General features: G+C 36.1%; 1 protein-coding gene across 4 annotated transcripts; it reads right to left on the bottom strand.

Moving 5' to 3' along the window:
* Positions 1-374: 374 nt before the first annotated feature.
* On the bottom strand, positions 375-27,496 carry LOC137586095 (uncharacterized). Of its 4 annotated transcripts, none has more exons than XM_068302103.1 (4): positions 27,305-27,495; positions 13,402-13,686; positions 2,952-3,381; positions 375-2,858 (listed from the first exon to the last, which is right to left on the bottom strand). In XM_068302103.1, the coding sequence occupies exons 3-4, from the start codon at positions 3,351-3,353 to the stop codon at positions 1,647-1,649; spliced, it is 1,614 nt and encodes a 537-aa protein (XP_068158204.1). In that variant the 5' UTR covers positions 3,354-3,381; positions 13,402-13,686; positions 27,305-27,495; the 3' UTR covers positions 375-1,646. The 4 variants fall into 4 exon arrangements, with proteins under 4 accessions (XP_068158204.1, XP_068158203.1, XP_068158205.1 ...); XM_068302102.1 differs by lacking the exon at positions 27,305-27,495 and adding an exon at positions 14,302-14,411; XM_068302104.1 differs by lacking the exon at positions 13,402-13,686 and having other exon boundaries at positions 27,305-27,496.

The following is a 27,496-nucleotide window of genomic DNA, read 5'->3' as shown; positions in this document are numbered from 1 at the left end:
CGAATGTTAATTTTTTAGTTTTCCTCGTTGATTTTTCTGGACAAAAGGCGTTGTTTGAATTGACTTATTTCAAGAGGGCTGGCTGGCTGGCCTAACTGGGTATTCTTTAAAGGACTCCGTTCTTTGTTCTTGTGGATTAGTCACCTTTAATTGACCTTTATCCAGCTTAGGCTGTAAAGAACAAGTAAAAAGTGGGCTTTTCCAGAAATTCCCTGGATGCAAATTTTTTCTGGCATGACATAAGATAGCCGGGTTCACCGGTTATCTAAAACTAGTTCAGACTTATATATGTACATATGTATATGTACATACATATGTATGTATGAACATTTATTGACTATCAGTCAGTGTCCTACCGAAAGTGGTCCAAAGAGTTCTTTGAGGTCAAGATCATTCATAGGGCTTTGTTTATTGCAAAAAAAAAAAGAACAATAAAAATAGCAATAACTAATTGATGAAAATATACAGTTTATGCGACTAGCGACTAATACGATTTCTCAATTATTTTGTACAGCTTTTTTTTTTAATAAAAAAAATATATATGTATATATATTTCCCTAATTATGGTTTTTAGTTACACTTCCATATTTAAATTTAAGTACAGGTTGTTTGTGATCTACAGTTCTTTGGAGTTTTTGTTTTTTTTTTTTTTTTTTGAGTCACATTTTTAAGATCAATTTTGTTAAAACAAGTTTTTCCTTTTTTTTTTTGTTTTACGGACTAGATTAGGAACCACATTTGTACAGTTTTTTTTATAATCAATAACATAAATACTAAAAAAAAATTAAATAAAAAAAAAAATTGAATATTTTTTCTTATTTCTTTGGTGCGTTTAAAATAAATTCACAACGTAGTTAAATAAAATATAAATAGCGATTCAAGTGGCTTAATAAACTTTTAAAGATAATAAAACATTTGGCAAGTTCGATGGCATATAAAAAAATTATTTGGAGGGGGATCATTTCCTTTGGCACAAAACTTAGAAACATTAAATAAATAATACAAATAATAATCATGCGTGATTAACCAATATTTGCTTTGTGATTGGCTGGAGTTGGCCATTGTTAAGGGAACAAAAGTTAATACACTTAGATACATACATATATATCCATATATAATATACATATGTATGTATAAGTCAAAATCATACATGCTAGAAAAATATTAGACTATTCTTAATTACTATACAGGGCGACAGCTGTTAACCGTTATTTCGGGGTTTTAGGGGTACTTGGTTATGATAGCTGGCCTGCTGCCTGCAGGTGCACCAGCAAGGCTGAGGCAGCTTCCGCTGGCAATATGGCTATTTGGCGCTTGGAGCGCTTTGGTCGTAGCGGGGGGCACTGTGATGGTGATGGCGAATGTAATGGTGGCAAACCATCCAACACGCCCACAGCATTGACTAAGGCATCGCGTGACTCATCCTTGTTTAATATTAAGTCCGTAATTTTTTGATCGTCCTCTTCATCACTTTGGTCAACAATTTCATCATCAATATCTACTATTGATAGTATGTCACTGGTGGTACTGTTAATTTCGTCTTCTTCCTCCTCCTCTAATATTTCGTCTTCCTCTATATCTGATTCTGAGCTTTGTGAGCGGGGATCATCTAATTTTCTTTCATCGCCGCCCTTGAATGTTTCGGACTAGCTTCCGCTCGTTTGTGATTGCATCGCACCTGCTGCTGCGGTGTTACCCATCACCACACTGCTTGGCAAATGACACAGACAGGCGGGATTTGGCAAATGGCCTGCAGACGTCTGGGAGTCCAATTTTTTAGTCAATGTTTGCCAGTATTCAATTTGGGCATTAAGCAAATCAATTTTACGTTTACGTTCCTCAATGGCCAGTGACATTATGTACTCCTGATGCTGAGCGCGCGGATTAGCAGCACCACTCAAGCCATTAGCAGGGACAACGTTTTCACCTGTTATGCTTAGACCGCTACTGTTCGCACTGCTGCTGCCACTGCTGGAGCTGGGCACAGTCACAGCAAGACCATTGTAGCCATTAAAACTACCAGCAGCTCCAATCGCCACCCCACTTGGCAATGGAGGATTCGTTTTATCGCGAGTCTGATGATGATGGCCATTATTGATTAATAATTGAAGTCCGTTGGTCGATCCAGTCGTCGCAACATTTGCTCCGTTGCTTGGATTCGTTGAGTTATGTCCATTGCCGCGTTGAAGACGAGGTAATTGTAAAGTGGCTGAAGTGTTACGAGTGACCGAATTGATTGCAGCCTGCAGTGAATGAGATGGCGGTGGATTTACAGCCGATAATCCCAATCCATTCAATAACAAATGTTGCTGCACCTGTTCCGCGGTGAGAGGTAGAATGCTGTTGGCATTAGTGTTTGTGTTCGATGCGGTAGTTGGCGATGATACTGCTGTTGCAGAAGTTGTGCTTGCTGACACACCGTTTTGTAGGGTTTTACTAATATTAGCAAACGAACCTACGCGTATTTGGCCCACATTCTGTATGGTAATATTGGGATTTGCTGAAATACTATAGCTGCCAGTAGAAGAGGTTGTAGTTTTTGTGGATAAGACCGGCGAACTGGCAGCTTGTGGCATTGGTTCCACTTGATTTGTATGATTTCCACCAACTGGTAGGGATGATGATGATGACGATGAATTAGTTGCATGCTGCTGCTGCTGTAATTGACGCAAATCTGTAGCAAACAGCACCTCATCCTCCTCTTCTTCCAGACATACTTCCGGGGCTTTGGGACTTAAGCAATCATCATCGTCATCATCATCCAAACAATCCATACCGTTCACTGTTTGCTCATTATCGCTAATTGTTTCCGATTTAATCATTATAACGTCCGTGTCCATGCCATCATATAAAGGTACCTGAAGAAACGTATAAAAAAGGCAATGAATTATTAACAATCTGATTTTCTAGCTAAAGAATTTATACTTATAGAGTTCTAAACAATTGCTAACCTTTGTGTCCTCGTAGTCATCGGCATTGCTTGGACCATTTATACCCATTGTCCCCGCCTGGCTTGCAGCACCATCCGGAGACATCTGATCGGCTATATACTGTGCCACCGATTCTTGTTGCGATAATGTATTTAGCACATCCATAAATGAACGATTGCCTTTGTCGCATAGATCCTTTTTGAGTAAGAGCTTCATATTTTTGTATAATTGACGCAATTGCTTAGAGCTCCGCTGATGATAGACACGTAAATTAAACTCCTTTGCTATTTGTAGCCACACTTCGTCTTTTTTGCGATTTGATTCGGCATCTGTTCGTTTATTTTCGATCACGTCCTTATATTGTGCCGCATAGCCCAGCACCATGTTACGCTCCCGCTGCGTATAACGGGGAGTCTTTTCCATTTTAATTCGTTTGCAAGACGTCTTGAAGCTGGACGACAAAAAATGTTTAAATTAGCTTTAATATTTTTATTTTTTTTTAATTGTGCAATTTAGGTTGATTTTATGATCAGCTCTATGTATTAACTTCTAGAGACAGGTATCGAGTTTAAATCTAACAAAAAACAAGCTAACTAAAACTATTGGATTTTGAAAAATTAAGTACATAACCTCTTCAGTATACCACGCAGCAAGTAAACAAACGCAAAATCGTCCTACTGGAGGACTCTAGCGCCGCCACTGACCAACGGCCAACTCCCAAAAGGTGGAAAACCTTGATACTCAAAACTTGGCTAGTTTGATTCCGGTTATCATAAAATTTGGTACGTTGATATATATAATCAACAGGTTTGAATGTGCCAAGAGTGGAAACCAAATGTTTTTTTACGAATCACGGGATTCGAGAGAAAAATTTGAGATAACCTAAATATTTCTGCATCCTACACAAGACAGCCTAAATAGCTAGGTGTTCATACGGGCGGACAGACATGGCTAGATCGACACGGCTTTTTGAGTTTAAAGGTTCCTCAAAACAGAGTTTTCAAAAAAGGAGGCAGATTTTGTAGGTGTTTTTTCTTCTTATATATCGGCTAGTCTCTTAGTAATTATCCTTAGGGCAAATATTTTTATAATGCTCACCGCCTGCCCAGTATCACAAGGTTTACAGATGATATCCTTTTTCCAATTATCGAAATAGCTACAATGAATTGCAACAAGTTAGTTATACTTATTGGTTGTCTGCACAAAGTGAAAATCGTTTTGGAATTACTAATCTGCAATTTTCGCATTGGCAGAAATGAAAACACAATTTTAAACAATAAACATTATGATGAGGCGTCTCTTAAATGGTCAAGGCCACATAAACATTCAAATTATATACTAAATATTGTACTAAGCCGCGCAATCCATATTAGTGTCTTTAATTACCCACCTATAGTCAACATTATTGGCTATTACATATATGTATGTATGTATGTAGGTACATACATATGTACTTGGATATATCCAATAATTGTACAATGTACAAGTATAAGTATGTATATACAGCTGCGAGCAAAAAAATAGTAGTGGCTTCACCCATTTTATAAATATCATAGAAAGTTATGTTATCGGGGCAAGACTGAGACTTCTTGGTATGCAAATTTATTATTCGGTCTGTTATTAATTATATTATAAACAAAAAAAACCACTCCATTTTAATATTTCGAAAATAATGAAGATTTGGTGTCAATAGTTCCAAATTGAGGCGAGCAAAATAATAGTAGCACATATTTTAAAGAGCACAAAATATCATAGTATAGGGTTTTATTCCAGGGAAATAGTTTAAAAATAAAGACCAGGTTAATATCAACCTATTAATAATTAGTGGCATGTCCATTGTTCCCCAATGCGGCTGCGCAGCGAGGCGGCATTGAATCTATCATTTTCTAACACTTTTCTGGTGTTATGGCCTTTCATGTACGCTCTATAGCAGTCTAAGGACCTCTTTTATTAGTTGGCTCTGCAGCAACTACTCCCTTCTTAACGTCGCACTACAAATTTTCAATCGGGCTCAGATCGGGCGACTGTGCGGGCCACTTCATTAAATCTACTCTAGCATTGTCGATACGAGCTTTTGCCACTTTCCTTGTGTGTTTCTGGTTATTGTCTTGTTGAAATACCCAACAAAGTGATATTTTCTCTTCGTCATGTAGTACCTTTACTTTCTCAATAATTTTAACGTACACATTATGCCTTCTATGCAGCATATAGGACCAACACCGTATTAGGGAAACCAGCCTGACACCAACACACTTCATCTGCCATGTTTAAATGGTCTTTGTGGTGTACTGTGGACTGTACTCCATGTTTTTTTGTCGACGAATATACGGCCTAGATCCCCTCTGTCCAAACATCACAATTTTGGACTCATCTGACCACAGTATGTTGCGCCATTTCTCCACAGGCCATTTTATGTGAAATTTTGAGCATTCAATCCATTCGTTTATGGTCTTCTGTGGGAGAAGCGGATTTTTCCGAGGGCTGCGAGGGTTCAAGTTATTTTGAGGTAACTCTCACCGCACTGTCCAAACACTGGCCGGCACTTTAGGCTCTTCCTGGATCTTCACAGCAGATGCAAACGAGCGAAGCCTTGAGTCTCGTACTATTTTTTTTTCTAATTCGGGCGAGATTTTAAGCTTTCGGCCACGTCTTTCTGATATTTTTTTTAAATTTTAATGCATTTGGAACAGCAGTTAGGGAGTAATTAAAAATTTGACAGACTTCTATGTAAGTTTTGGCCTTATCCATAAGGTTTCTGATCTGAATAATCTTCTTAAGAGACATATGCGTACCCCGGCCCATTTAAGTCTGCGAATTGGAATACTTAAATGAATCTTCTACCGCGAACATTTAACACATCAAATAGAGCAAAAAAACCAACCTTCTAGCAATAGTTTTAGTTTCCTGCAAAGAAAGATCCTTCACTACTATTATTTTGCTCGCTCTAAATTTGGCAATTAAGCTTAAAAATTAAGTAGCAAAAAGTTAAGTCTTCAAGTGAAGTTAAAATGTAATGGACAAGTGTTAGACATTGCTGATAACGGTACTTAAAGGTTTTACACAGATCGGAATATTATCTTGCAAGTTATAGTAATAAATATCGGCAAGTGTTTTGCGCTACTATTTTTTTGCTCGCAACTGTATGTACATAGGTACATATATTCTGAGTATTATATATTTACTATGTACCACAAGCAGTCGGACAATCAAATTTTGGTGGGTTCCGTTGCCTACATGGTTTTTCAATCTCATAGTCATTCAACTCCTTTTTTTAAATTTATTTTTTAATACATACATATATGTACAAACATTCATCAACATATATGAATGTACAAATGTATATCGTATTGCATTCAAAAGTATGCATGTATTTGGATGCTCATGTTAAGTGAGCGTAAATCACTCTCCATTTATTGATAACGATACACTCATATTGTACATACACATACCTATGTATGTATTTTTGAACGTGTATGTAGGTGGGTGCATGTGTGTATAGGTAGATGTGTACATGTGTACATGGATCCATATGTGTATGAACATATGTATGTATGTGTGATAAGCTGGCGACGCAGCTAAATAAGCAAGCGAGGCACAAGCGCTGGCCCACCTCTCATTTGCTTTTCTGATAAAGCCTGGCCATCACTTTTCTGCACACGAAATCCTGTGTCGTTTTTAATGTAACTTTGTATGCTTATGTCATGGCTTAGAATTCACAATTTTTACTCTCAATCTCTCTCTATCTCTTTAAATTAAGTTCCAGCTTGGGGAATATGAGAAGCTTAAAGCTTGCGAGAAAAGCTGTCTTAGCTTAGAATGAAGCTAGGATACAGATGGTGCAAAAAAGACACAATAGGCCGGGCAGGAAATTTTTTTTTTTTTTCAACTGTTCATTGGTCATATTGTCCATATGTACGTACATATGTACGTATCTAATCTTAAATATGAGATTAGTGTGACGCACACTAATATTAGAGCACATAAAGTACTCACGTTTTGAGGCCGAGCCAAAGCCGGCTGTACGAAACGAGTGTGTGGTGGAACAGAAAGTGGGTGGTAAATGGACGAACACGGAAACAACGACGAACACGACGAGACGACAAAACTTCGCGAGCGGCAGCAATGAAGCACAAAGCTCGACTGAAATCGAATTCAAGCAAATATTGGGGGCTAACGCTCAAAGTACCGTTGGCGTACAAGAGCAACAGCAGCAAAAGCAACAACAACAACAAGCCGACAACGTCGACAACGAAGGCAAAACAAAAATAGGAATACCGCGCAGGCAGCAAACTGCCAACGTCGACGTATCCCCGACACCCGTCCCGTCATTGCTCCCTCTGGCCATATTAGGCAGCTGGGGGATTGAATGAGTTCGTCTGTTTGTTTACTTGCTCGCATTGTTGGCTTGTGTGTGTGAGACGTAATTAAAGTTTGAAACCGAGTTTACAACAACAACCACAGCGTGACATATAACAACAGCATAGCCACAGCGCATGTGTGAGCGTGAGAGTACCCCATATTGAGAGCGAAAGAGAAATTCAAAACAGGAGACCACAGCGAAGCCGCATTACAGGCCAAAAGCGGAAAAAGATGGGGGGGGGACAAAGGGTAATGAGCGCAGTTAATAAATATAAACCTGCACACACACACACACCATGCCAGAAAAAACAGAAAAGCAAATACCAACTCCAGCTGTGGCTTAAGCTGTCGACAAAGTAAGGGTTGAGATAAAGATATGTATGTATGTACATATGTTCGTTCATATGTAGAAGACACTCTGTACAACTTGAACGAAAGAGAAAAAATGCTTGGCTTAAAATTTGCTGTATGCATGTACATACATACATATGTACATATGTGTTAAGCTATTAATACGCGTATACACAACTACATATATAACATATGCATATGTTCATACGTTAATAAATACATTGAAAGCAATCTGTTATTGTAAGCCAGAGTGTGTACAATTTTAGATACATTTTCAAGTGAGTAGACGTTTAAAATACATTGTCTGAAAATATCTCAGAAACTAAGTATTGATATTTCGCTCCATTTCGATTACATCCACCTTCTTATATCTATCAGAAAATAATTGGTAGCTGGTGTTGTCTTTTTTGTGCAAAGCATAACTACGAATTGATAAGGAGTATAAGTCGCCTAATTCAATGGAAAGAGGAATGTATCTCTTGAATTGCAGTATAAAATTTAAGTAATGCCCATCCGACACAATTCCTCGGCGAGGAGAACCAAAATGGCCAAAATGCCTTGTCAGGATATACCGAGTAGAAAGGGGCTTATACTTATAGCTGGGATTGAAAGTTGACTGCCCAAACCACGGATACGGATATACGAACGACGAAAACACGTCGAGAAGCTTTTTTTGAAAATGGCAAAATTTGCATTTTTTATAACAGGTGTTAATCATGAAATCTTTAAAATATAAAAAACTAACTTCAGATTCATGATAAAGAAGACTATGAAAAGCGATATACCTAATTTCATCAAAATCCAATTATGTTTAGATATAAATAAGTCGCTATATTTAATACGCCGTGGTGAATTCGATCAAACTATTTTACCATTTTAAAGAGCCACTGTCCCACCTTATTAACATAAAGATCACCAATCGGTTCACTGAATTTCAAAAAGGAGCCCTGTTTTGTTTGATAGGTACATATGTATGTACATATGTACATACATTAACGAGTGTCCAAGAATAAGAATGAAAAATTTTAAATTGTTTGTTTTTTACACATTTTACCGGTTAGAGATCCTGCGTTATCGTTTTGTTACTTTTATTAAACGCTAGCATACTCAATCTTCTCATTAATTTCGATTGATTCTATTCAATCAATTCGGTCCAGTTACCATTCAGTTTAAACCCCAACTCATTCGATACATTATGGGGCAAATAATTCTCAATCCTCGATTGGAATCTTTTTATTTTACATACTTTATTTTTCAGGGGTTTTTGGTAAAGGTTTTTTTTTAAAGATATGCTTAAGACAATTAAATTAAAGTTTTTTTAATGAAACGAGCAAAAAAAAAAGTCGTTCTATAAATAATCGTATGTACATATGAATGTTTATATATGAACATACATATATAAATCTTACGTAAACATATAAGTAAATGACATACTTACATACATACATACATACGTATGTATGTACATATTCCAGACTGTATCGATATCTTAATGTGTACGTGTGTGTCGTATATGTCCATACAAATGCGCAGAGTCTGTGTCAGTATGGTTCGCCGATGTCGACTCAAGTTTTAAGATAAGATTAGAAAAAGAAAACCCAAAACTGAATCGTTTAGTTTCACATAAATGTACATACAATACATATGTATGTACATATAAAGAATACTACTATAAAGTCTATCTATGCCTAGTTCTCAGGGTTGAAGAGGAGGTTGTGTTGTGGTTATCTATAAAATCCTAAGGTAGCGAGCGGCTTTCTGCTGAGCGAAGTTAACTACACAGAGGCACAACTTAGACTCTCTCTCGCTTTCTTATATATTCGTGGCTCACAAAAGATATAAACGTATTTCTACCTCCCACTTACACATATACACAAAAAGTCACACACCTTACGACTTCCAATGCTTTACCCACTATACAAAAAAAAAAAAACACACACACACACAACTACAGATAAAGTTGCACTTGCCCACAACCCCCCCATGTTCAACCTGAATCCAACGAATGCAACAGATGAAATTATTTACTGATAAGCCACTGATAGCAAAACAAAATAAAGGTATTTAAACGAAAACCAAAAACGGAAAAAAAATTAGCCCTATAATATTATAGGAATGTCGTTGGTTAGAATCGGGGTAAGAGAGTACATTTCAGAGCACCGCTTGGATACTGTATCAAAGATTAAAGTTAAAACTATTTTTGTTGGATCTTTGATAAAGCGATCCGTTTGTCGCTCTCACACGCTATTTAGATACATACAAACATAGGTACACATGTACACACCTATGCATACATATGTCAGATAAAGCTCAGCAACAAAACCCACATGCGCCCCAAAAAATGTTGTCGTTCTTTGATCTCATGATTTCGATATGGTGTTGTTTTGTTAATGTTAAAAAAAAATATCTCAATCCAAAACAACTTCGATAGGAACGATCTGTCGAAAACAGTGACTTTTACCAATAACTCCGCTATTGATATTGCGACTTTTCGCAAAAAATACAGCAAAATAATGCCAAAATATTTAGATTTGTATGTATTTATTACTATCAGCAGTTTGCTCCCAAATGCTATTGCAACCAAAAGGGACATTACTGTATTGGCTTGGGCAAGAGCTCCAAAAAATCAGCTACCGACGTCAAAAAAAGATTTGTGGGAAACTTTCCGAGGAAAACATCGTTCAAGATATATAAAGATGTATTAGCACCTAGCGGTTTGGAGTCTGAATTAATCTCTAACGAGTTTAACGAACAGCATATCCCGTTTAGAAAATGCAAATTATGTTTTTTTTGTATACCCTTGCAAAAAGGGTATATTAATTTTGGTCAGAAGTGTGCAACGCATAGAACGAAGCATCTCCGACCATACAAAGTATATATATTCTTGATCAGCACGACGAGACGAGTTCAACTAGCCATGTCCGTCCGTCCGTCCGTCTGGATCAACGCAAACTCCTCCTAGACCGTAAGAGCTACAGAGCTGAAATTTTGCACGTAGGCTTGTATATACTGCAGGCGTTGTATATCTCGGATTCAGCCGGATCGGACCACTATATCATATAGCTCCCATACAAACCCCAAAGTCACGAACAGTGACTTTTCTCAATAACTTCGTTATTTTCTATGCTATTATCGTGAAACTTAATATTAGAGAGTTTACTACGCCTATAAGCGACTATGCCAAATTTGATCAAGATCGGGTGACTATATCATATAGCTCCCATACAAACGGCCAAGTCACGAACAGTGACTTTCTCAATAACTTCGTTATTTTCTGAGCTATTGTCGTGAAACTTAATATTAGAGAGTTTACTACGCCTATAAGCGACTATGCCAAATTTGATCAAGATCAGGTGGCTATATCATATAGCTCCCATAGGAACGATTGGTCGAAAACAGTGACTTTTGAAAATAACTTCGTTACTTTTAACGCGATTGCTTTTAAATTAAACATTTCTTAATTTAATATATATGTTAAAGACTGTGCCGAATTTGATAAAGATCGGGTGACTATATCATATAGCTCCCATAGGAACGATCGGTGGAAAAAAGTGACTTTGATCAATATCTTCGTTATTTCCTATGATTGTAGGCCTTTCTTTCTCAAGCTTAAGCCTTTTTAGATAAAACGTTCTTCCACATTGATGGCTAATAGGTAAGGATAGAGTTACCAAAAAAGTTGCAAGGGTATACAAACTTTGACGCGGTCGAAGTTAGCCCTGGCCCTCTGGTTTTTATATCAGTTAGTTGGCCGGATTTGTGTTGACCAATGGAGTGGCTTCTTCCCCACTAGCTGTATCGCAGTCGTCCTTGTTTTGAACCAATTTAATCAGTCGTTCGGTATACCACGCACCCATCGAAGAAATACATATTTTGAGTTTCTGGACAATTCTTTTTAGATGCCGCATAATAAGCATATGGCATCTCACTCGCTCTTACAAAGACACTTTGGGGCGCCACCAGGCAACGGGCATGGCTTAATAACTACCAACTCTGCCCTTGTGGTTTACATGGTGAAAAATGTGTAAATGTAAAACTTGGCTATTTTCAGTCATAAATAAAATGAAGTAAGTAGACTTACTTACGACGGCTGTCACGCCGACTTAGGTAAACCATGCACCAGTAAAACAAATATATTTTCAATTTATAACAACAAATGCATTTACACTTGGCCCTCGCTTAACACGGACTCTTTTAGCACGAACTCAGTCTTACACGGTTACAAATTTGCTACCATCCCCGTTTTAACACGCTAAAAACCTCGTTCTTACACGAAAAAATACTTTTGCCTTATAAGGAGTGCTATAAAGAAGCTTTAAAAGCCACCAAACTATCGAAAATGACTGATGTTTTTTGATAAGGAGCCACCAAAAAAGAAAACATGTTGAAACAAACTGACTTAAACTATAAATGCCACCAAATGCATTTCAAATTTTATATGAATCGAAACATATGATCTCCTTACTTTTTAACATTTTTAAGTTTCTATAAAGTTTAAAATGTTAATTAATTATATGAAGCACCTTTTTTATTTAATACTAACTTTTAATTTGGAAAATATGAATGTTATCCATTTATTAAAGGCATATACTTAATAACTTTTGGTTAATTTTGAACAAATGTATGAAACTATAATATAAACAGACCAAACTTGAATAATAAAAATTTTTTTTTCTGCCGATTTTGAATTTTGAGAACGTAACCCCTTATTTTGTACTGAATCCATATTTCGCTTAACACGATTTCGCTTAACACGAGGATTTCTAGGAACGTAACCCCCGTGTTAAGCGAGGGCCAAGTCTATGTATAATTAAAAAATTCTGTTCACATGCTTTTTACAACCATCTAGCGTCCCCACCAGCCAACGGCCAAATCCGGCCTTATGGAAAAACGTTTATATGCATAACTTGGCTATTTTTAGTACGACTCTGATCAAAATGGATTTGTTGCTGGATATTAATATCAAATTTATGGTGACCTTAGATGCTATAGACTCTAAGAAAACCAACGATAGACGGGGCGTGTCAAAAATGTTTAAAAACGTTATCACTTTACGTAATACATATATGAGTCCACATACCAGATTTTTTGGCTCGAGCTGTTATAGTCTTTGATATCTAAGTGTTCACACGCACGGACGGACAGAAATACATGGTATAATTACTGTTTTCCGTATTTTAGATGTACACGTCCCTCTAAGTTCGGCTTAAAGTAAACATCATAACATTTCTTCATGTAGTACGACCTCGGGATTGTCAATACCGAAACAGAAAAAAGACCTTGCCCTTACCCAAAATTTGTGTATCCTTACAAGTTTTTCTGTTACTGCTTTATTGTCAAAGCCAAAAAAAAAGAGCAATTTATCTAAAAAGTGAAATTTCTACCAAAGATCAGCCCATTTTTTGTGATTTTAAAATAATGTTAACAGTTTTAATGTGGTCATACATACACATGAGTCACCAGGATCACAATATGCAGATGGACGTGGCTTGTTTGATAGGGCTTTAAGTATACTTTCTTTATATTACAACCTAGTTTGTATGTATAAACATATTTCCCACTACTAAAAAAAGAAAGTATGATCAATTAATATATGATTGAGAAAATTGACGAAAACTCTCTCTCTTTACGTTTTAATACATTAAAGTTATTTAATCTGCTTCGCTTAGGTACTTAAACTAAAAATATATGTACATATGTACCTACATATACTCACTTGGATGAGTTTATTGAAGTTTGCTTTAACATTTTGAAGACTCACCTGCTCTTTAACCGGCTTCAGTTTAAATAAACAATCCACTGCGGCTACAATTACCGGAAAAACTGACGTTGTCGGGTTTGGGTTTGTCCGAATCTGCAGTCTTGTTTTGATTACCCTGACCAATTGATGGATTCATACAAGATTACCAAACATTGTGCGTTTACGCGGCGTATAAGTATTTTTTTTCGAGCACAGCTCGGTCTACTTTTCTCTCACTGTTTGCGTTCTCTTTCTCTGTAGCAGTTCTTTTTCGTTGCTGCTGTTATTGTTGTTTCAAACCTTGGACTAAAATTAAAAATACATAGAAACGAAATTGTGACATGAGAAATCACGACGAACAAAATTAAAATGAAATAAAACGAAAAGTAAACATCAGCCAAATTTAAACTGAATAGATATAGAATCAAAATTGAGTGTGTAAAGAACTTGGTTTCGCTTTTGTTAGAACTCATGCTTAGACTGTAGTATGTGTATTAATACTTAATATCTAATCTCACTAAAGCTATATCTTATCGCATTAAGGTGGGCTTGTGGCTTCAATACGCATTGTGAGTCAATTTAGCCAATACCTAGAAAGGTCTGATAAGATATATGTATACATATATATCTACATACACATACACATACATACATACAAATGTATATCTCTATAATTTTATATGTATGTATATCTGTATACATTTCAATGCATAAATTGAGTATATGTGTACGAATATATATGAAAACACTTAGTCTCTTAAACTAGCAGGAAGTCAAGCTTTATTAATGACTTTACAAATATTATAACAAAGACATTGAAAACGGTCATAGTCATGAATGTAATCATAATGATACATCAAGAATGAAAATATTGGGAAAAATCCCGCGTCTCCTGAAAATACAAATGCCTCTCTCACGCACTCTATCTTTCTTCGGTTGTTTCTTTCTGTGTACTCTCTTTCTCACTGATTTGCAGTAGTGGATTGTAGTCAAAATCTTCTCGATCCGCCACAAATAGTCGCAGTCGCAGTCCAAACGAATACTGAAAACTGAATTCAGAAACACAGACACAGAGACACAGCCAAACAGCCAACAACAACATATAAACTTCGAGTTGTTGGCCCGGGCCCGGGCCCGAGAGTCACGAGCGGCCGAGCAGCCAACGCAGCCTGTTGTATATATCGTGGGCGCGTTGAGCGTTCTCAGTGAACATGTCGAGCGTTGGCTGAAGGTGCACGTTTGAGTGTGGATCCCCCTTACACCCGTCTTTCTATCTACAACCAATCTCTGTTGCGCCTATTGGGGTCGAGCTGATCATGCCCAAAAACAAAAAGCCCCATGAGGGGTTGGCAATTTTCCAACCAAAAGTGTCTTTGTGTGTGTAGACTTGTGCGTCTGTGTTGCCAGTCAGGAAAGTGAAAAAGAAAGAGAGAGCGCAGCTTCATAGCGGACCACAAAAACAAAAAATATTTTTAAACAGCGCAAAAGCGAGAAAAACACTTGGTTCACATTCCATTTGTATTTAACAACAACATACAAAAAAAAAAAACACAAGAAATCACAGGAAAATTTAACCCGAGCTAAAATTTAAGCACATATGTACATAGTTATGTATAACATAACAAATATCATAGAAAGCTTTTCTTTTCACTGATGATAATCCTGAACATACATTCCATTATAACTGATCTCGTGGACAATCTAAATGTTTTACAAACTATTTAGACATATTGTAAGATTTAACCCTTTGCTTTAAACCACCATTTCCTTTAGTATTCGATTAGTTCACCAATCTTGACTGCGCCATTATTATTATCTATTGTTGATGCAGGCAGATAAAAGGACAAGGCTGGAATAATGTATCAAGAGTAAGGCCAATTTCGGGGCATACTTTAAAAATGGTCACTACATGGTCAAAGTCATAAATTGGTTTTTCTTTTTATCTCTGTTAGGGCCAGTTGATGCTATGTATGTATGTACTTTCTAATACATTATGAACAATTTATAATGAAAACATTTTCAACAAATCTGACTTTAGTCTCTCGGACTCCGCTACCAACAACTACTATAAATTTTAAAGGCTTTTATTTAGAGTGGTAATGAAATTAATTTCATTGGTATGTTGACATGAGAATCCTTTTTTATTCGAACTATACAAATATTCTCAACCGCCGACACAAACAAGTCCATGATATTAGAATGAATCCTTAAGCAACTTTGACTTTAAACAAAATGTCAAAAACAACAATGGCTGGCCAAAGTAATAAGTCAGTTTGTATAATTATCTACATATGTACATATGTTTGTATGTAGCAAATCTTGATTTTTTCCCATGTAAAATGGGTCAGATGGAGACGTTTTCGAACCAATAAAGTATATATAAATTCTTGACCAGCATGAGAAGCTGAGTCGATGTAGCCATGTCCGTCTGTCAATCTGTGCGTATGCGTTACTCCGCCAATTAAAAAGCTATTAGGATGAATCTTGGTATTTAGCCTTTTTATCAAATCCTCTATATCAGTAAGTGCTTTACGAAGAATCGGCAAAGGAGTGGAAGTATATTTACTAATTAGATATCACATCCCAAATTTTTAATCAGATCGGATAATTAGAACACAAGTTATTGTCATTATAGATCGGCTCTGTTCAAACGATGTCCACAACGCTGCCAGCAGCTTTCTAACAATAAGTCAATGCTCGAAATCAGCAGCGCGCACACACACACACACATGTAGACGCAACGCTACATAAATTACATGTGTATACGTGATCCCTGTATTTGAACATACAATGGGCTTGCAAAGGTGATGGGGGAGGGCGGGTATGGCGAAAATGAAAGGTTATAGAGTGAGAGCTTGTAGGCTTTGGAACACAAAAATAATTAACACACAATAATTAACACATTGACAAGGACTGCAAGGGTATATAATCTTCGGCATAGTTGATGTTAGCTTCTTTGATATTTTTATTATTATGTTCAATTTGGCTAAAAGTGTGCAACTTATAGAAGAAAGCATCTCCAACCATAAAAAGTATATATATTCTTGTTCACACAGGCACTGAATATCTTAGATTCAGTAGCATTAGACTACCAAATCATACACCCTTCATCTCATTAACTTTATTATTTTCTAGGCATTTGTGAACTTTGAATCTGCGTGGTTACCAAACCAAGTATACTGATCAAATTTTATCTTTATGATCCTTTAGAGAAACATATTTGGTTAAATTTCAGGAGCAGAATAATTAAACTTCTCCTGTGTACATATTTACATTCATTCGCATATTGATGCTGATCAAAAATAAACTAATGGGGTCAAAATTGCTCCCTTCTGCCTGTTAAATGCAGTTTGGGGACTTTGCTTACCACTTCACCCTATTTGTGCAAAATAACAACAGTAGAATGAGCATTATTAAACATAAGTACATGTGTATGTACATATGTATATGGACATCAAAACTAATTTTACATTTGTATGTATATGATCATGTTCAAAACTTGCACTAAACAATGATCTAGGTAGTTTTGAGATAACTCTCTCGATCTCTAGCCATAAACGAGCGTCTGTTCTTGGCAACTGAAAATTTTATTTCAATTTATACGAGTATTTTCGACTTTAAAAATAGCAAGCCCACGGAGATTAAAAGAGAAGAAGATACAGAGAGAGAAAGAGAGAGTGTGGTGTATGGACAACATACACAAAATGGGTTGGGTTTTTAGGACTGGAATGAAAATGTGGGCTAGTATACTATATACTAATATGTGTACATAAATGCACATTAATATTTATACAAAGGTCATAGTTTAAGCTTTCTGATCATGATGAAATATGATGCATGATGCATGTATGTATATTTTGAAACTCAAAAACTAATAAGGTCGCCACGCACGCTTCAAAAGAGTATACATATATGTATACAGAATACGTTTTGAGGATGCGATATATATTTGTAAACATAAGTCACAAAGTATACTTTATAGGAACAGGGGGGATGAGGGTCACAGTGTGGGAGAGATAAAACAGCAAACGAGCAGAAAATGCATTTTCTCTGCTGCGCACTTGAGCGCGCCTCGAATATGTAGATACCTTCCCGTTCTCATATAAGTATATGTACATGTATATAAGCATCTTTCTATATACACCACAATTCACCGCGTTGGTTTTTCTTGGCAATCGAATCGGTTTTCATTGCCTAGTTGTCGGCCTGTGCCACGATTTGAGTTCAAATTTATTTTTGGCAGCAGCGCCCAGCTAGCATATGCCCCTCCCCATCCACTTCCTTTTTTCCACTCAGCTTACACAACATTAGCATCCGCAGCACCAAACGAGGGAACCGGGATCAGAGCGCTACTCCAACCATTTGTGCGCATGTTGATATAGGGGGCTTCCATCATGTTGCTCTTTGCCTATACTATAATCCCATTTAAAAAGGTAATTGAACTTTCTTTGTTCAACATTAGAGCTGGGCCCAAATATTCAATTTATTATTAGATGAGTTAAAAATAAACGAAGTTAGCTTTGACTACATAGCATGGGGTGAGTTTTTTGGTTTAGTCTTGATCATGTAAGTTGGATGAGTTAAGCAAGGAATGTTTCAGAATACTTCACTAAATTATTAGACCAGAATTCAACCAGTGTTTTAAATCGTAAATAATGATGCTACTCCTCGTAGCTCATACAATTTGAGATTTAAGTGCTCTTTATACCGTCCACTCATAGGACGAAATGGTATTTTAAAGCTGCCAAAATTGACGTAACGGGCAAATACAGACATATACATATGTGTGTTCCGATAAATATGTATTAATTTTCCTGATCAGCACCAACACCAAAGTTCCACCTGTTTGTCCGACCATCCGTATGGGCATTCCGCAGACTATAGCTAGAGCGATCAAATATGGTGTAGTACGTTAGCTGATTAAGTTTATTTCAAATTTTTGGCCCCTTCGCTGACGCTATTAAAGAAAAAAGATTTAGTAAGTGGTGACTACTTCACTGCTTTCTGCATTGCACACTTTTGACTAGTACATACCATTTTGACAAAAATTATGAAAAAACTGATTTTCTCTTAGCTTATTTGAGATAAAAAAAAAAACGAATATAGACTCGAGAAGTAGGATGAATATTCCATATAAAGTATATACAAACATGTGATCAGCACGTCAAGTTGATTTTATACAGCCATTTATATCTGTCTGATCTGATCTGATCTGCTCCTAGACTGGAAGAGCTATCCAGTTGAAATTTTGCACGGGAGCTTCCATATGTGGCACGGGTTTTATGTTCTGAATAAGGCCGGATCGTACTACGATATCATGTAGCATAGTGATCTTTTTAACTTACATATTTTCTAAGCTATTGTCATAAAATATTTGTCAGTTTGATTAACCTTTTAATGACTTTGTCATATTTCATCAAGATGGGGTGACTATTTCATGTAAACCCAGTAGGAACGATCAGCCGAAACCAGTGACTTTTATACAACAAGAGAGGAGAGGAAATCGCGTCCCCTTTCCCACCTCCTCGCAAAATTTCGTTTTTTGGCCGTCCCTCTGTCTAAAAGTTCGACGACGATCGCTTGCTCGACCCAAAAATGTCGTTTATGACCCGTCATAAAACTCGAGACACACAAATTTTTGTGTGCGTCGAGACCAAAAAATTACCTTTTTCTCTGCTCAGCCTCTGCCGGTAAAGAGCCAAGGGAGCCAAAAGAGCCACTACGTGCCCATCCTCGCTTTAGAGCCACAAAATATGGTGTCAAGTTTATTTGTTCCCTTCCGTTCTAGGAGACTAATAAAGCTAAAGCCACTAAATTTGGTATAAATATGGTAAAATACGCAAGCAGATATAGGTTGTTCGATACTACAATAATTTTTGCGACATTTGCCTTTTTGCGACAATTGCAATCAAAATTGGCTCACAAATTAGTGTTATTAATTTCTACCAGCACACCAAATTTCACCAAATTAAAATCGGACTGAAAATATCGGATTGCTTGCTCAACAAAAACAACTCCTATTTCCTTACCCGTTCGTCCCTCACTCCCAAGTTTGCGACCCATTTTTCCCCTCCCCCGTTAGAGGGACGAAACCCTAAGTTAGTTCGGGTTCATTCATACAGATTAGCGTGCTTCTAACAAATCTGCCGGATCGAACCACTATATAATATATGTAGCTCCGATACAAACGGCAAAGTCACAAACAGTGACTGTTCTTAATAACTTTGTTATTTTCTGAGCTATTGTAAAATTTGTTGGTGAGTTAGTAACACCTTTAAACGACTGTGCAAAATTTAATTAAGATCGGATGACTATATCATATAGCTCCCATATGAACGATCGTTGGAAAATAGTGACTTTTGTCAATATATTCGTAAATTTGTCAAATGTAAGAGTAACAGAAAACTTGAAAAAGTACACAAACTTTGATGCGGTTTCTTTTTGAGTGGGTGAGCGGAGTGTGTAAATATGTTGTCGAGCGAAAATGAAAAACCAAAACTAACTGGGCGGGGGATGAACCAGCATTTCTTTACTTTTAGGCAGGAACTGCACCCCTTACACCGCCGTGCTGCTTAAAAACCACTCGGCGTTTTACCTATACATAAGTCACCAAAGCTACAACTTTAAACGCGATTTTTCAGGAAAATATAGAATAGTGCGCCGAAATATTTCACACAGCTTCAAATTACGGGGTATTGTACAACATATCCGAAATTCATCCAAATTGGTAATTCGCATACCTGAAGTTCCCCTTGTTAGAGATACATATACATACACATACATACATAAATACATACATACATACTTATGTGGTCGGAACGAGGCGTGGCAAAAATTTTAAATAAACTTACGGGGATTTCCCATGTGCTTAGCTTTTCATAAGTTTCAACACGACTTATGTAAATTTGTACATTCATTATTCAAATAAAAACATTAGTTTTTAATTAACTGTTTAGACCCTTATTGTAAGTTAGGCACTTCTGTAATCTTTATACACTTGTAGAGGGTATTATAAAATTGGTCAGATGTTTGTAACGCACAGAAGGAGACGTTTCCGACCCCATAAAGTATATATATTCTTGATCAGCATGAGAAGCTGAGTCGATATAGCCATGTCCGTCCGTCCGTCGGTGCTTATGCGTTTTGCTCAGCCATCTTAAGAGCTATCGCGGTGAAATTTTTTTTTGATCTTTTTATTACCCAGGTGAGATAAAGTATGAAAATTGTCAGGATCGGACCACTATATCATATAGCTCCAGAAATCAACAGAGCACATGCATACACACACAGACGCAACGCTACATGAACTGTATGTGTATGCGTGCGTTGCTTTGCCTAGGGAATGAGGGAAGAAAAAGAACAAATTGTATGTACAGTGCTTATCATAATGATAAGACACGTCGTTTTTCACACATATTTTCTAAAACACTTTAGTTTTCCAAAATTTTTTTTTAGAAATATATTCAAAATTAGAATGCGAATAAGATTAATGTCATTTTTCAATAATATTTTTCATATATACATATGTATATATATTTTTTAAAAAACAAAAAAAATAGGGTTATCAACCATATCAAAGTTATAAGACATATTTCAATTTAAGCTTAAAAATAAAAAACAAGTAGAAATTTCCTTAATATTTTTTAAATTAATAATTAATTGCATTTCCCTGCGCTCTTCCGACTTCAAAAATACGCTTTTTCATCGAATCCGATATCCATCCGGTCCGTCCAGATTAAATTTTTTCTCATCAGAAAAAATAACCTTTTATACAAAAAATAACGGTACTTCACAAGTAAGCTTTGATAAAACATGTTTCTTACCGAGTCCCAGTTTGTCTCTAAGTTTCTAAGCGCGAAATCGATTCTGGCGGCTTTGTGTCGTGAAGTCAAATGGGGTATCTTCTTAAGCACACCTCGTACAATATTTTTTGATTTATTTAAAGTGCGCCAAACAGTCATAGCCGACACTTTCTTGCCGGAAATCGAAGCAAGTTGGGCACATGATATTGTCGAGTTGCTTGCTTTATTAAGAATGTACCGTTTCTCACGGTCACCAAGAATCGGAATTCGACCTGTACTCCGCCTTTTACCGTAACTTTCCGGATTTTTTAAAAAATTGGCGATTGCGGTTCGACTACGGCCAATTTCACAGGAAATTCGGGCAATAGTCCAACCTGACTTGGAAAATGCTAAAATAGAGCCCTTTTCTTCAGGACAAAGCAGTGTAGATCGCACCATTTTCTTTTAAATAAAAATTCTAGAGGTAAATCAATAATAAACACCAAAAAAAAGTCTATCCTATATCTTTCACTTCACTTTTTGTAATGTGTCTTATAATTGTGATACGCTTGCAAGCAAGCGAATATCATACATATTTCTGGAAAAGTAACGGTACATTGCAGGCAGATGCTGGGAATAAAAACCAACGGTACTTTTCCAAAGCTGTTGCTTTGATCTTCCATTCGGTATATTGTTTTTCGCTAAATTCTTAAAAATAACTGTTTAGCAAGAAAAACAAAACAAATTTTTAATGTGTCTTATCATTGTGTTAAGCACTGTAGTATGAAAAGTAAAATTGTTTTGTTTGTATACTGATAAACTTTTTTTGGACATGTAAAATTATTATTGTCAAGGACTGCAAGGGTATATAAACTTCGGCATAGCCGAATTTAACTTCGTTGATATTTTCATTAAAGTTATACTGAGGAAATCTCTGATGAAAAAATGGAGCTTAGAGCTAGTGGCATTACAGAAGGATTAAAACTGGGAGGAAAATTCCGAAATTATTTTACAATGATCCCAATATGGCGCTTTAGCTTTTGAATGGATTATCAGCAGCGCAGAGTCGCTGATGACTGACTTTTTCAAGAAGAATTATTTAATTTTTTTGATTAAAAACTCTTTACTTAAATTATAAATATTTTCATTTTCCAACATTTTAACTTAGCACGGTTTTCCCATGCAAAATATTTTTTTTCCGCTTTACACGGTTTTTTCCAGGAACCTATCTACCGTATTAGTCGGGAGATAGGTGTCAGGTATTTGCTTCACTATTCGTTATACCAAAAATTTACAAAATTTTTATCGGCTCCAAGTAAAACGAATAACGATTTGTCGCGAAGCTGCAAATTGAACAACGATTTCGATGCGGTTGGCGCCGTTGTTATTTTTGCAGTAAAGACATTTAGTATTAAAGCACATAATTGCGAGAGAGTTGTCAAAAACAGTCAGCGTTCTTGACGCTTTATGCATTATCAAATCCTTATGGAACAAAGTTGAACAACAACAATTATAAACTGCTATCGCAATGCCGGATTTTTAGAGTCTATAGCTGCTGAGGATTTTTGTGCTGAGGATGACCTACCACTATTCACATATGTACTTTTATTTCAAATTTTGGGAAAGACAATATTGGATATTTTTTAATGTAGACAGCTCCTTGACTACAGAAGACAACAATAATGAAATTAATATAACTGAACAAAGTGAAGTTGATTAAAGCGATTCAGATGATGAGATTATTGTACGGGCAATTGACTCAATGATATCGTACGGTGAGGCATTGCAACAGATAGAGAGGTCAAAGTCGCAAAAGATCACTAACATCTTAAGCATAAGCAAGAGAACTCTAAGCAGTCTACAATTGGCCAACTTTTTAAAACACAAAATTGGACAAAACAACGTTACAAAAAAATAAAAATATGTGTGTATATTAATAATAAAAAAAAGAATTTAAAATAAATAATAATTTTGTCTACATCTAAATTTTGTTAGAAAACATCAGTAGTCAAAAAAAATTCGTAATTTCTTTCACATCTATCTGTGGCGGAAATCTTACTTGGGTGGACAAAAATACTAACACTGTTGGTGTCCAAGGGAGCTTTCACTGTACTTGGTTTGGTTTTCGGTCTTTGCTTCTCATTTTGCTCGCATTTGCTTTATTGAATTTTGGTATGTGCTTTTTGTTTGTATTTGTAATCTATGCTCGGTTTACTCGATTTGTCAACACAAGTAAGGGTGAGACCGAGTTTCGAAAGTGTATAACTGCATATTTCCTTTTGCGTTTCGAATGTGCTCGTTCAGGTGACTAGAGGTATGTAGGTATACGGTTTATCTTAGTTTTACTAGACCTACAACTTTTCAAAGGTGTATTGTCAATACTTTAAATTTTCGAAAAAGTGTCCCGTTTGGACTGCCGGGCCTGAATTCGTTACTTACCATTAAAATGCGCCAGAAAAAAACCGACAAAGACTCAGCTCACAGAACTTGTGGGCTTATCTGAAGAAGCGAACCGCCAAGCTGTCCAAAGAACAAAACTGATCGAATACCAATAATTTTGATACTTGGTCAAATCGAGGAATAGACCCAAAAAATGTAAGCAGTAATATCTGATTTTTTTTTTTTCTTTTTGATCATTTGATTTTTTGTTAATAGAAACATACGTAATTGATTTTTTTATTACTTACTAATAAGTTTATACATTAATTTACCTACTTTTATATAAAAAATTTGGATAGTCATTGAAAAATTAAAATGTTTTTCCGATGTGTAAACAATTTCTTGCCAAACTGTATGTAGATTTGGTGTAAAATATTTAAAACAATTCTTTCATTTGTCGAAACGGACTATGGTACTTTCAGATAATAGCGGAAAAAGTAATTGGCATGGATGAAAACTTACTTATTAACACACATTCTATTCGACCCACCTTATATTTCAAATTTCAAATCAGCATAATTTTTCCCAATGTCGATATACATAAGTAAGCAAAACATTGAGGTAGAATTATGTGCTTATGTTTAAGGACTCACGAATCTTAATTTTAATTCGTTTAAATTTAAGAAGCAAGTAAAAAAACTATAAATAGATATGTAACAATTCTTTAGCTGTACATACAAGCTTACTCGGCATTACTCTGTAGTACTCGCTGTACTCGCAGATCAAAAATATACATACATATCCTTCTGTCTTTTACATATGCATGTATGTACATTAATTCATATGAATGAAATTCATAGAACCTCTCACCCTTTTGAATGTGCAGAAGAAAATTTCAAGACACAGATCTCTGTGGAATCTTCCTCCTTCCACTGAACTTATTTTGAAGAATATTCTATTTGTTAAGTGTTTATTTGAAAACATGAATGATTTGTGTGTGCTCCCATTTAATGTTAAAATGCATTTCTCCGGTCTGGGACCAATGCTACCAGGTTTTTTTTTTGTAGTTTCGGATCTGATTTTGCCCTATTAATGCAGTTTTAAGGTAATTTTTATACCCTTGCAAAAAGGGTATATTAATTTTGGTCAGAAGTGTGCAACGCATAGAACGAAGCATCCCGACCATACAAAGTATATATATTCTTGATCAGCACGACGAAACGAGTTCAAATAGCCATGTTCGTCCGTCCGTCTGGATCAACGCAAACTCCTCCTAGACCGTAAGAGCTACAGAGCTGAAATTTTGCACGTAGGCTTGTATATACTGCAGGAGTTGTATATCTCGGAATCAGCCGGATCGGACCACTATATCATATAGCTCCTATACAAACCCCAAAGTCACGAACAGTGACTTTTCTCAATAACTTCGTTATTTTCTGTGCTTTTATCGTGAATATTAGAGAGATTATTACGCCTATAAACTACTGTGCCAAATTTGATTAAGATCGGATGACTATATCATATAGCTCCCATAGGAACGATCGGTCGAAAACAGTGACTTTTGTAAATAACTTCGTTACTTTTAACGCGATTGCTTTCAAATTAAACATGCCTTAATTTAATACATCTGTTAATGACTGTGCCGAATTTGATAAAAATCAGGTGACTATATCATATAGCTCCCATAGGAACGATCGGTGGAAAACAGTGACTATGATCAATATCTTCGTTATTTCCTATGATTGTAGGCCATTCTTTCGCAAACACAAGCCTCTTTAGATAAAACGTTCTTCCACATTGATGGCTAATAGGTAAGGAAGAGTTACCAAAAAAAGTTGCAAGGGTATACAAACTTTGACGCGGTCGAAGTTAGCCCCGGCCCTTTGGTTTAATTTTCACGCTCTCAAATATAATTGTCTAATAATGGCCACAAATTACCAATCATTTTGAGATCGCGCACAATTTTAAATTTGATTTGCAAGCCCTCATCCTGGTAATATCGGCACTTTGGACAATATTTTTGTTCACTATATCTAGGAAAAAACCCTTTATCTTCGTAGTTTCAGTGAATTTCATTCTCCCGACACTTCCTAAATCCTTTTTGGTTGAACCGAAAATGTTTAACTTTCGACTCATCACTAAAAAAAACTGCTCGCAGAAGCTTCTGTCCTTGTAAAAAAAGCCGAAATCTACGAAACTTTGCGGACAATAAGCCGTTTCGCTGTGACACTTAACATTTTTTTGGGGCCTTCTGCCTTTATTTTCTAGTCTGTTTTCGAGAACGAAACGATTTATTATTCTTTTTACATTACTCGGAAATGTCGGCTATTTTCCTTTTGCATATTCAACGTTTCGTCCGGATCAACGCAAACTCTTCCTAGACATAGACCGTTTGAGCTTCAGTGCTGTACATATGTATGTATATCTCGGATTCAGCCGGATCGGATCACTATTTTACATACTTCCCTACAAACGACTTTCAGCAATTATGTTACTTTATAAGCGAAACGATCCGTCGCAAACAGCGGCAATTTTCGAAATTGTTAAAAAAAATCCAACTTTGAAAGTTATTAGTAAGTAGCATGAGCAGTCATAAGTCATACGCCACAATCCTCCTACATACATATGTAAAGATCTACAAATGTACATATGGACATACATACATAGTACATATGTATGTATTTTACATACTAGAAATACCCTTTAACTGATTCCAAATGGTGCCAAAAAGCAAAAAAGTTCCTTAAACCATTTTCATGTGCATGTACATAGTTGGCTAGGTGATACTTCGCAGGCCTAAAGTGTTAATCAGGGTCAGCCAATGGGTCTTTAGATCTCAATTTCTATTAAAGTTAACAATTTTGTTAAACTACATAGTCTATTTTTTTGGGTGCAACGGTAACCCAAATAAAATTCTTCTTAAATAGTAAACATATTGCTGTGTTAACGACTTTCAAAATATCGGCATTACTCTGTAGTACTCGCTGTACTCGCAGATCAAAAATATACATACATATCCTTCTGTCTTTTACATATGTATGTATGTACATTAATTCATATGAATGAAATTCATAGAACCTCTCACCCTTTTGAATGTGCAGAAGAAAATTTCAAGACACAGATCTCTGTGGAATCTTCCTTGTTTAGATTCACGTGTGTGTGTACAAAAAAAGGAACAGTTCATTTAGACCAAAAAAAAATATATATATGTACATACATATGTATATACAGTATGTATGTATGTACATACATATATACGTATATAAAAAGCGCTTTTGTAGTGATATCATATGAATGTGTGTGTGTGTGTGTGTGTGTGTGTGTGTGTGTGTGTGTGTGTGTTAAGCCTAACCAAGCCACCGAAAAACATGTTTCAAGAGGGGTTGAAAATTCCAGCTCCGACTCAAGGAAGCTGCGCGCATTAAAATGAAGCGTAAATCGAAGTTAAAGTCGAGCTGGGTCCGCGTTTAAAAGGAAACTGCACTCTCTTTTAGGGTGGGAAAACCAACACACACACTTACACATGCATACATTTTTCGAAAAAAAGTAAAAGTCCAATTGGATTTTTATAAAACTGTGAAATTATTTTGTGGTTTTTTTTATAAACACAAGATCTGAACTGGACTTCAACGCTTTAGCCAGACACTTCCTTCATATACATACATACATATGTATATGTACATACATATGTACATACATTTGTATGCGCACATGTACTTAAATTGCATTCGGCTCCGCTAGTTGTGTTCTTTCAAACTACTTACCAATATGTATGATTTGCCAATCATGCCAGCAGTAGTACAACGTAATATTAAAAAAAAAACTCAACAAAAACTATTCTTTAAAACTTAACAATAAGGACAACAATTTAAGAAAGTGCGATAAGCAAGAAGGGAAAGGAAACGAACGCGCGTAGACCGTAACTGACTGTTTTGGTTTATCTCCTGTCTCTCTCC

This window comes from Drosophila tropicalis, unplaced genomic scaffold (assembly GCF_018151085.1).
Source record: "Drosophila tropicalis isolate 14030-0801.00 unplaced genomic scaffold, ASM1815108v1 contig_9, whole genome shotgun sequence".
NCBI lineage: Eukaryota > Metazoa > Arthropoda > Insecta > Diptera > Drosophilidae > Drosophila > Drosophila tropicalis.
The sequence above is the reverse complement of the archived record's forward strand: the minus strand, read 5'-3'. Positions and strand labels throughout refer to the sequence as shown.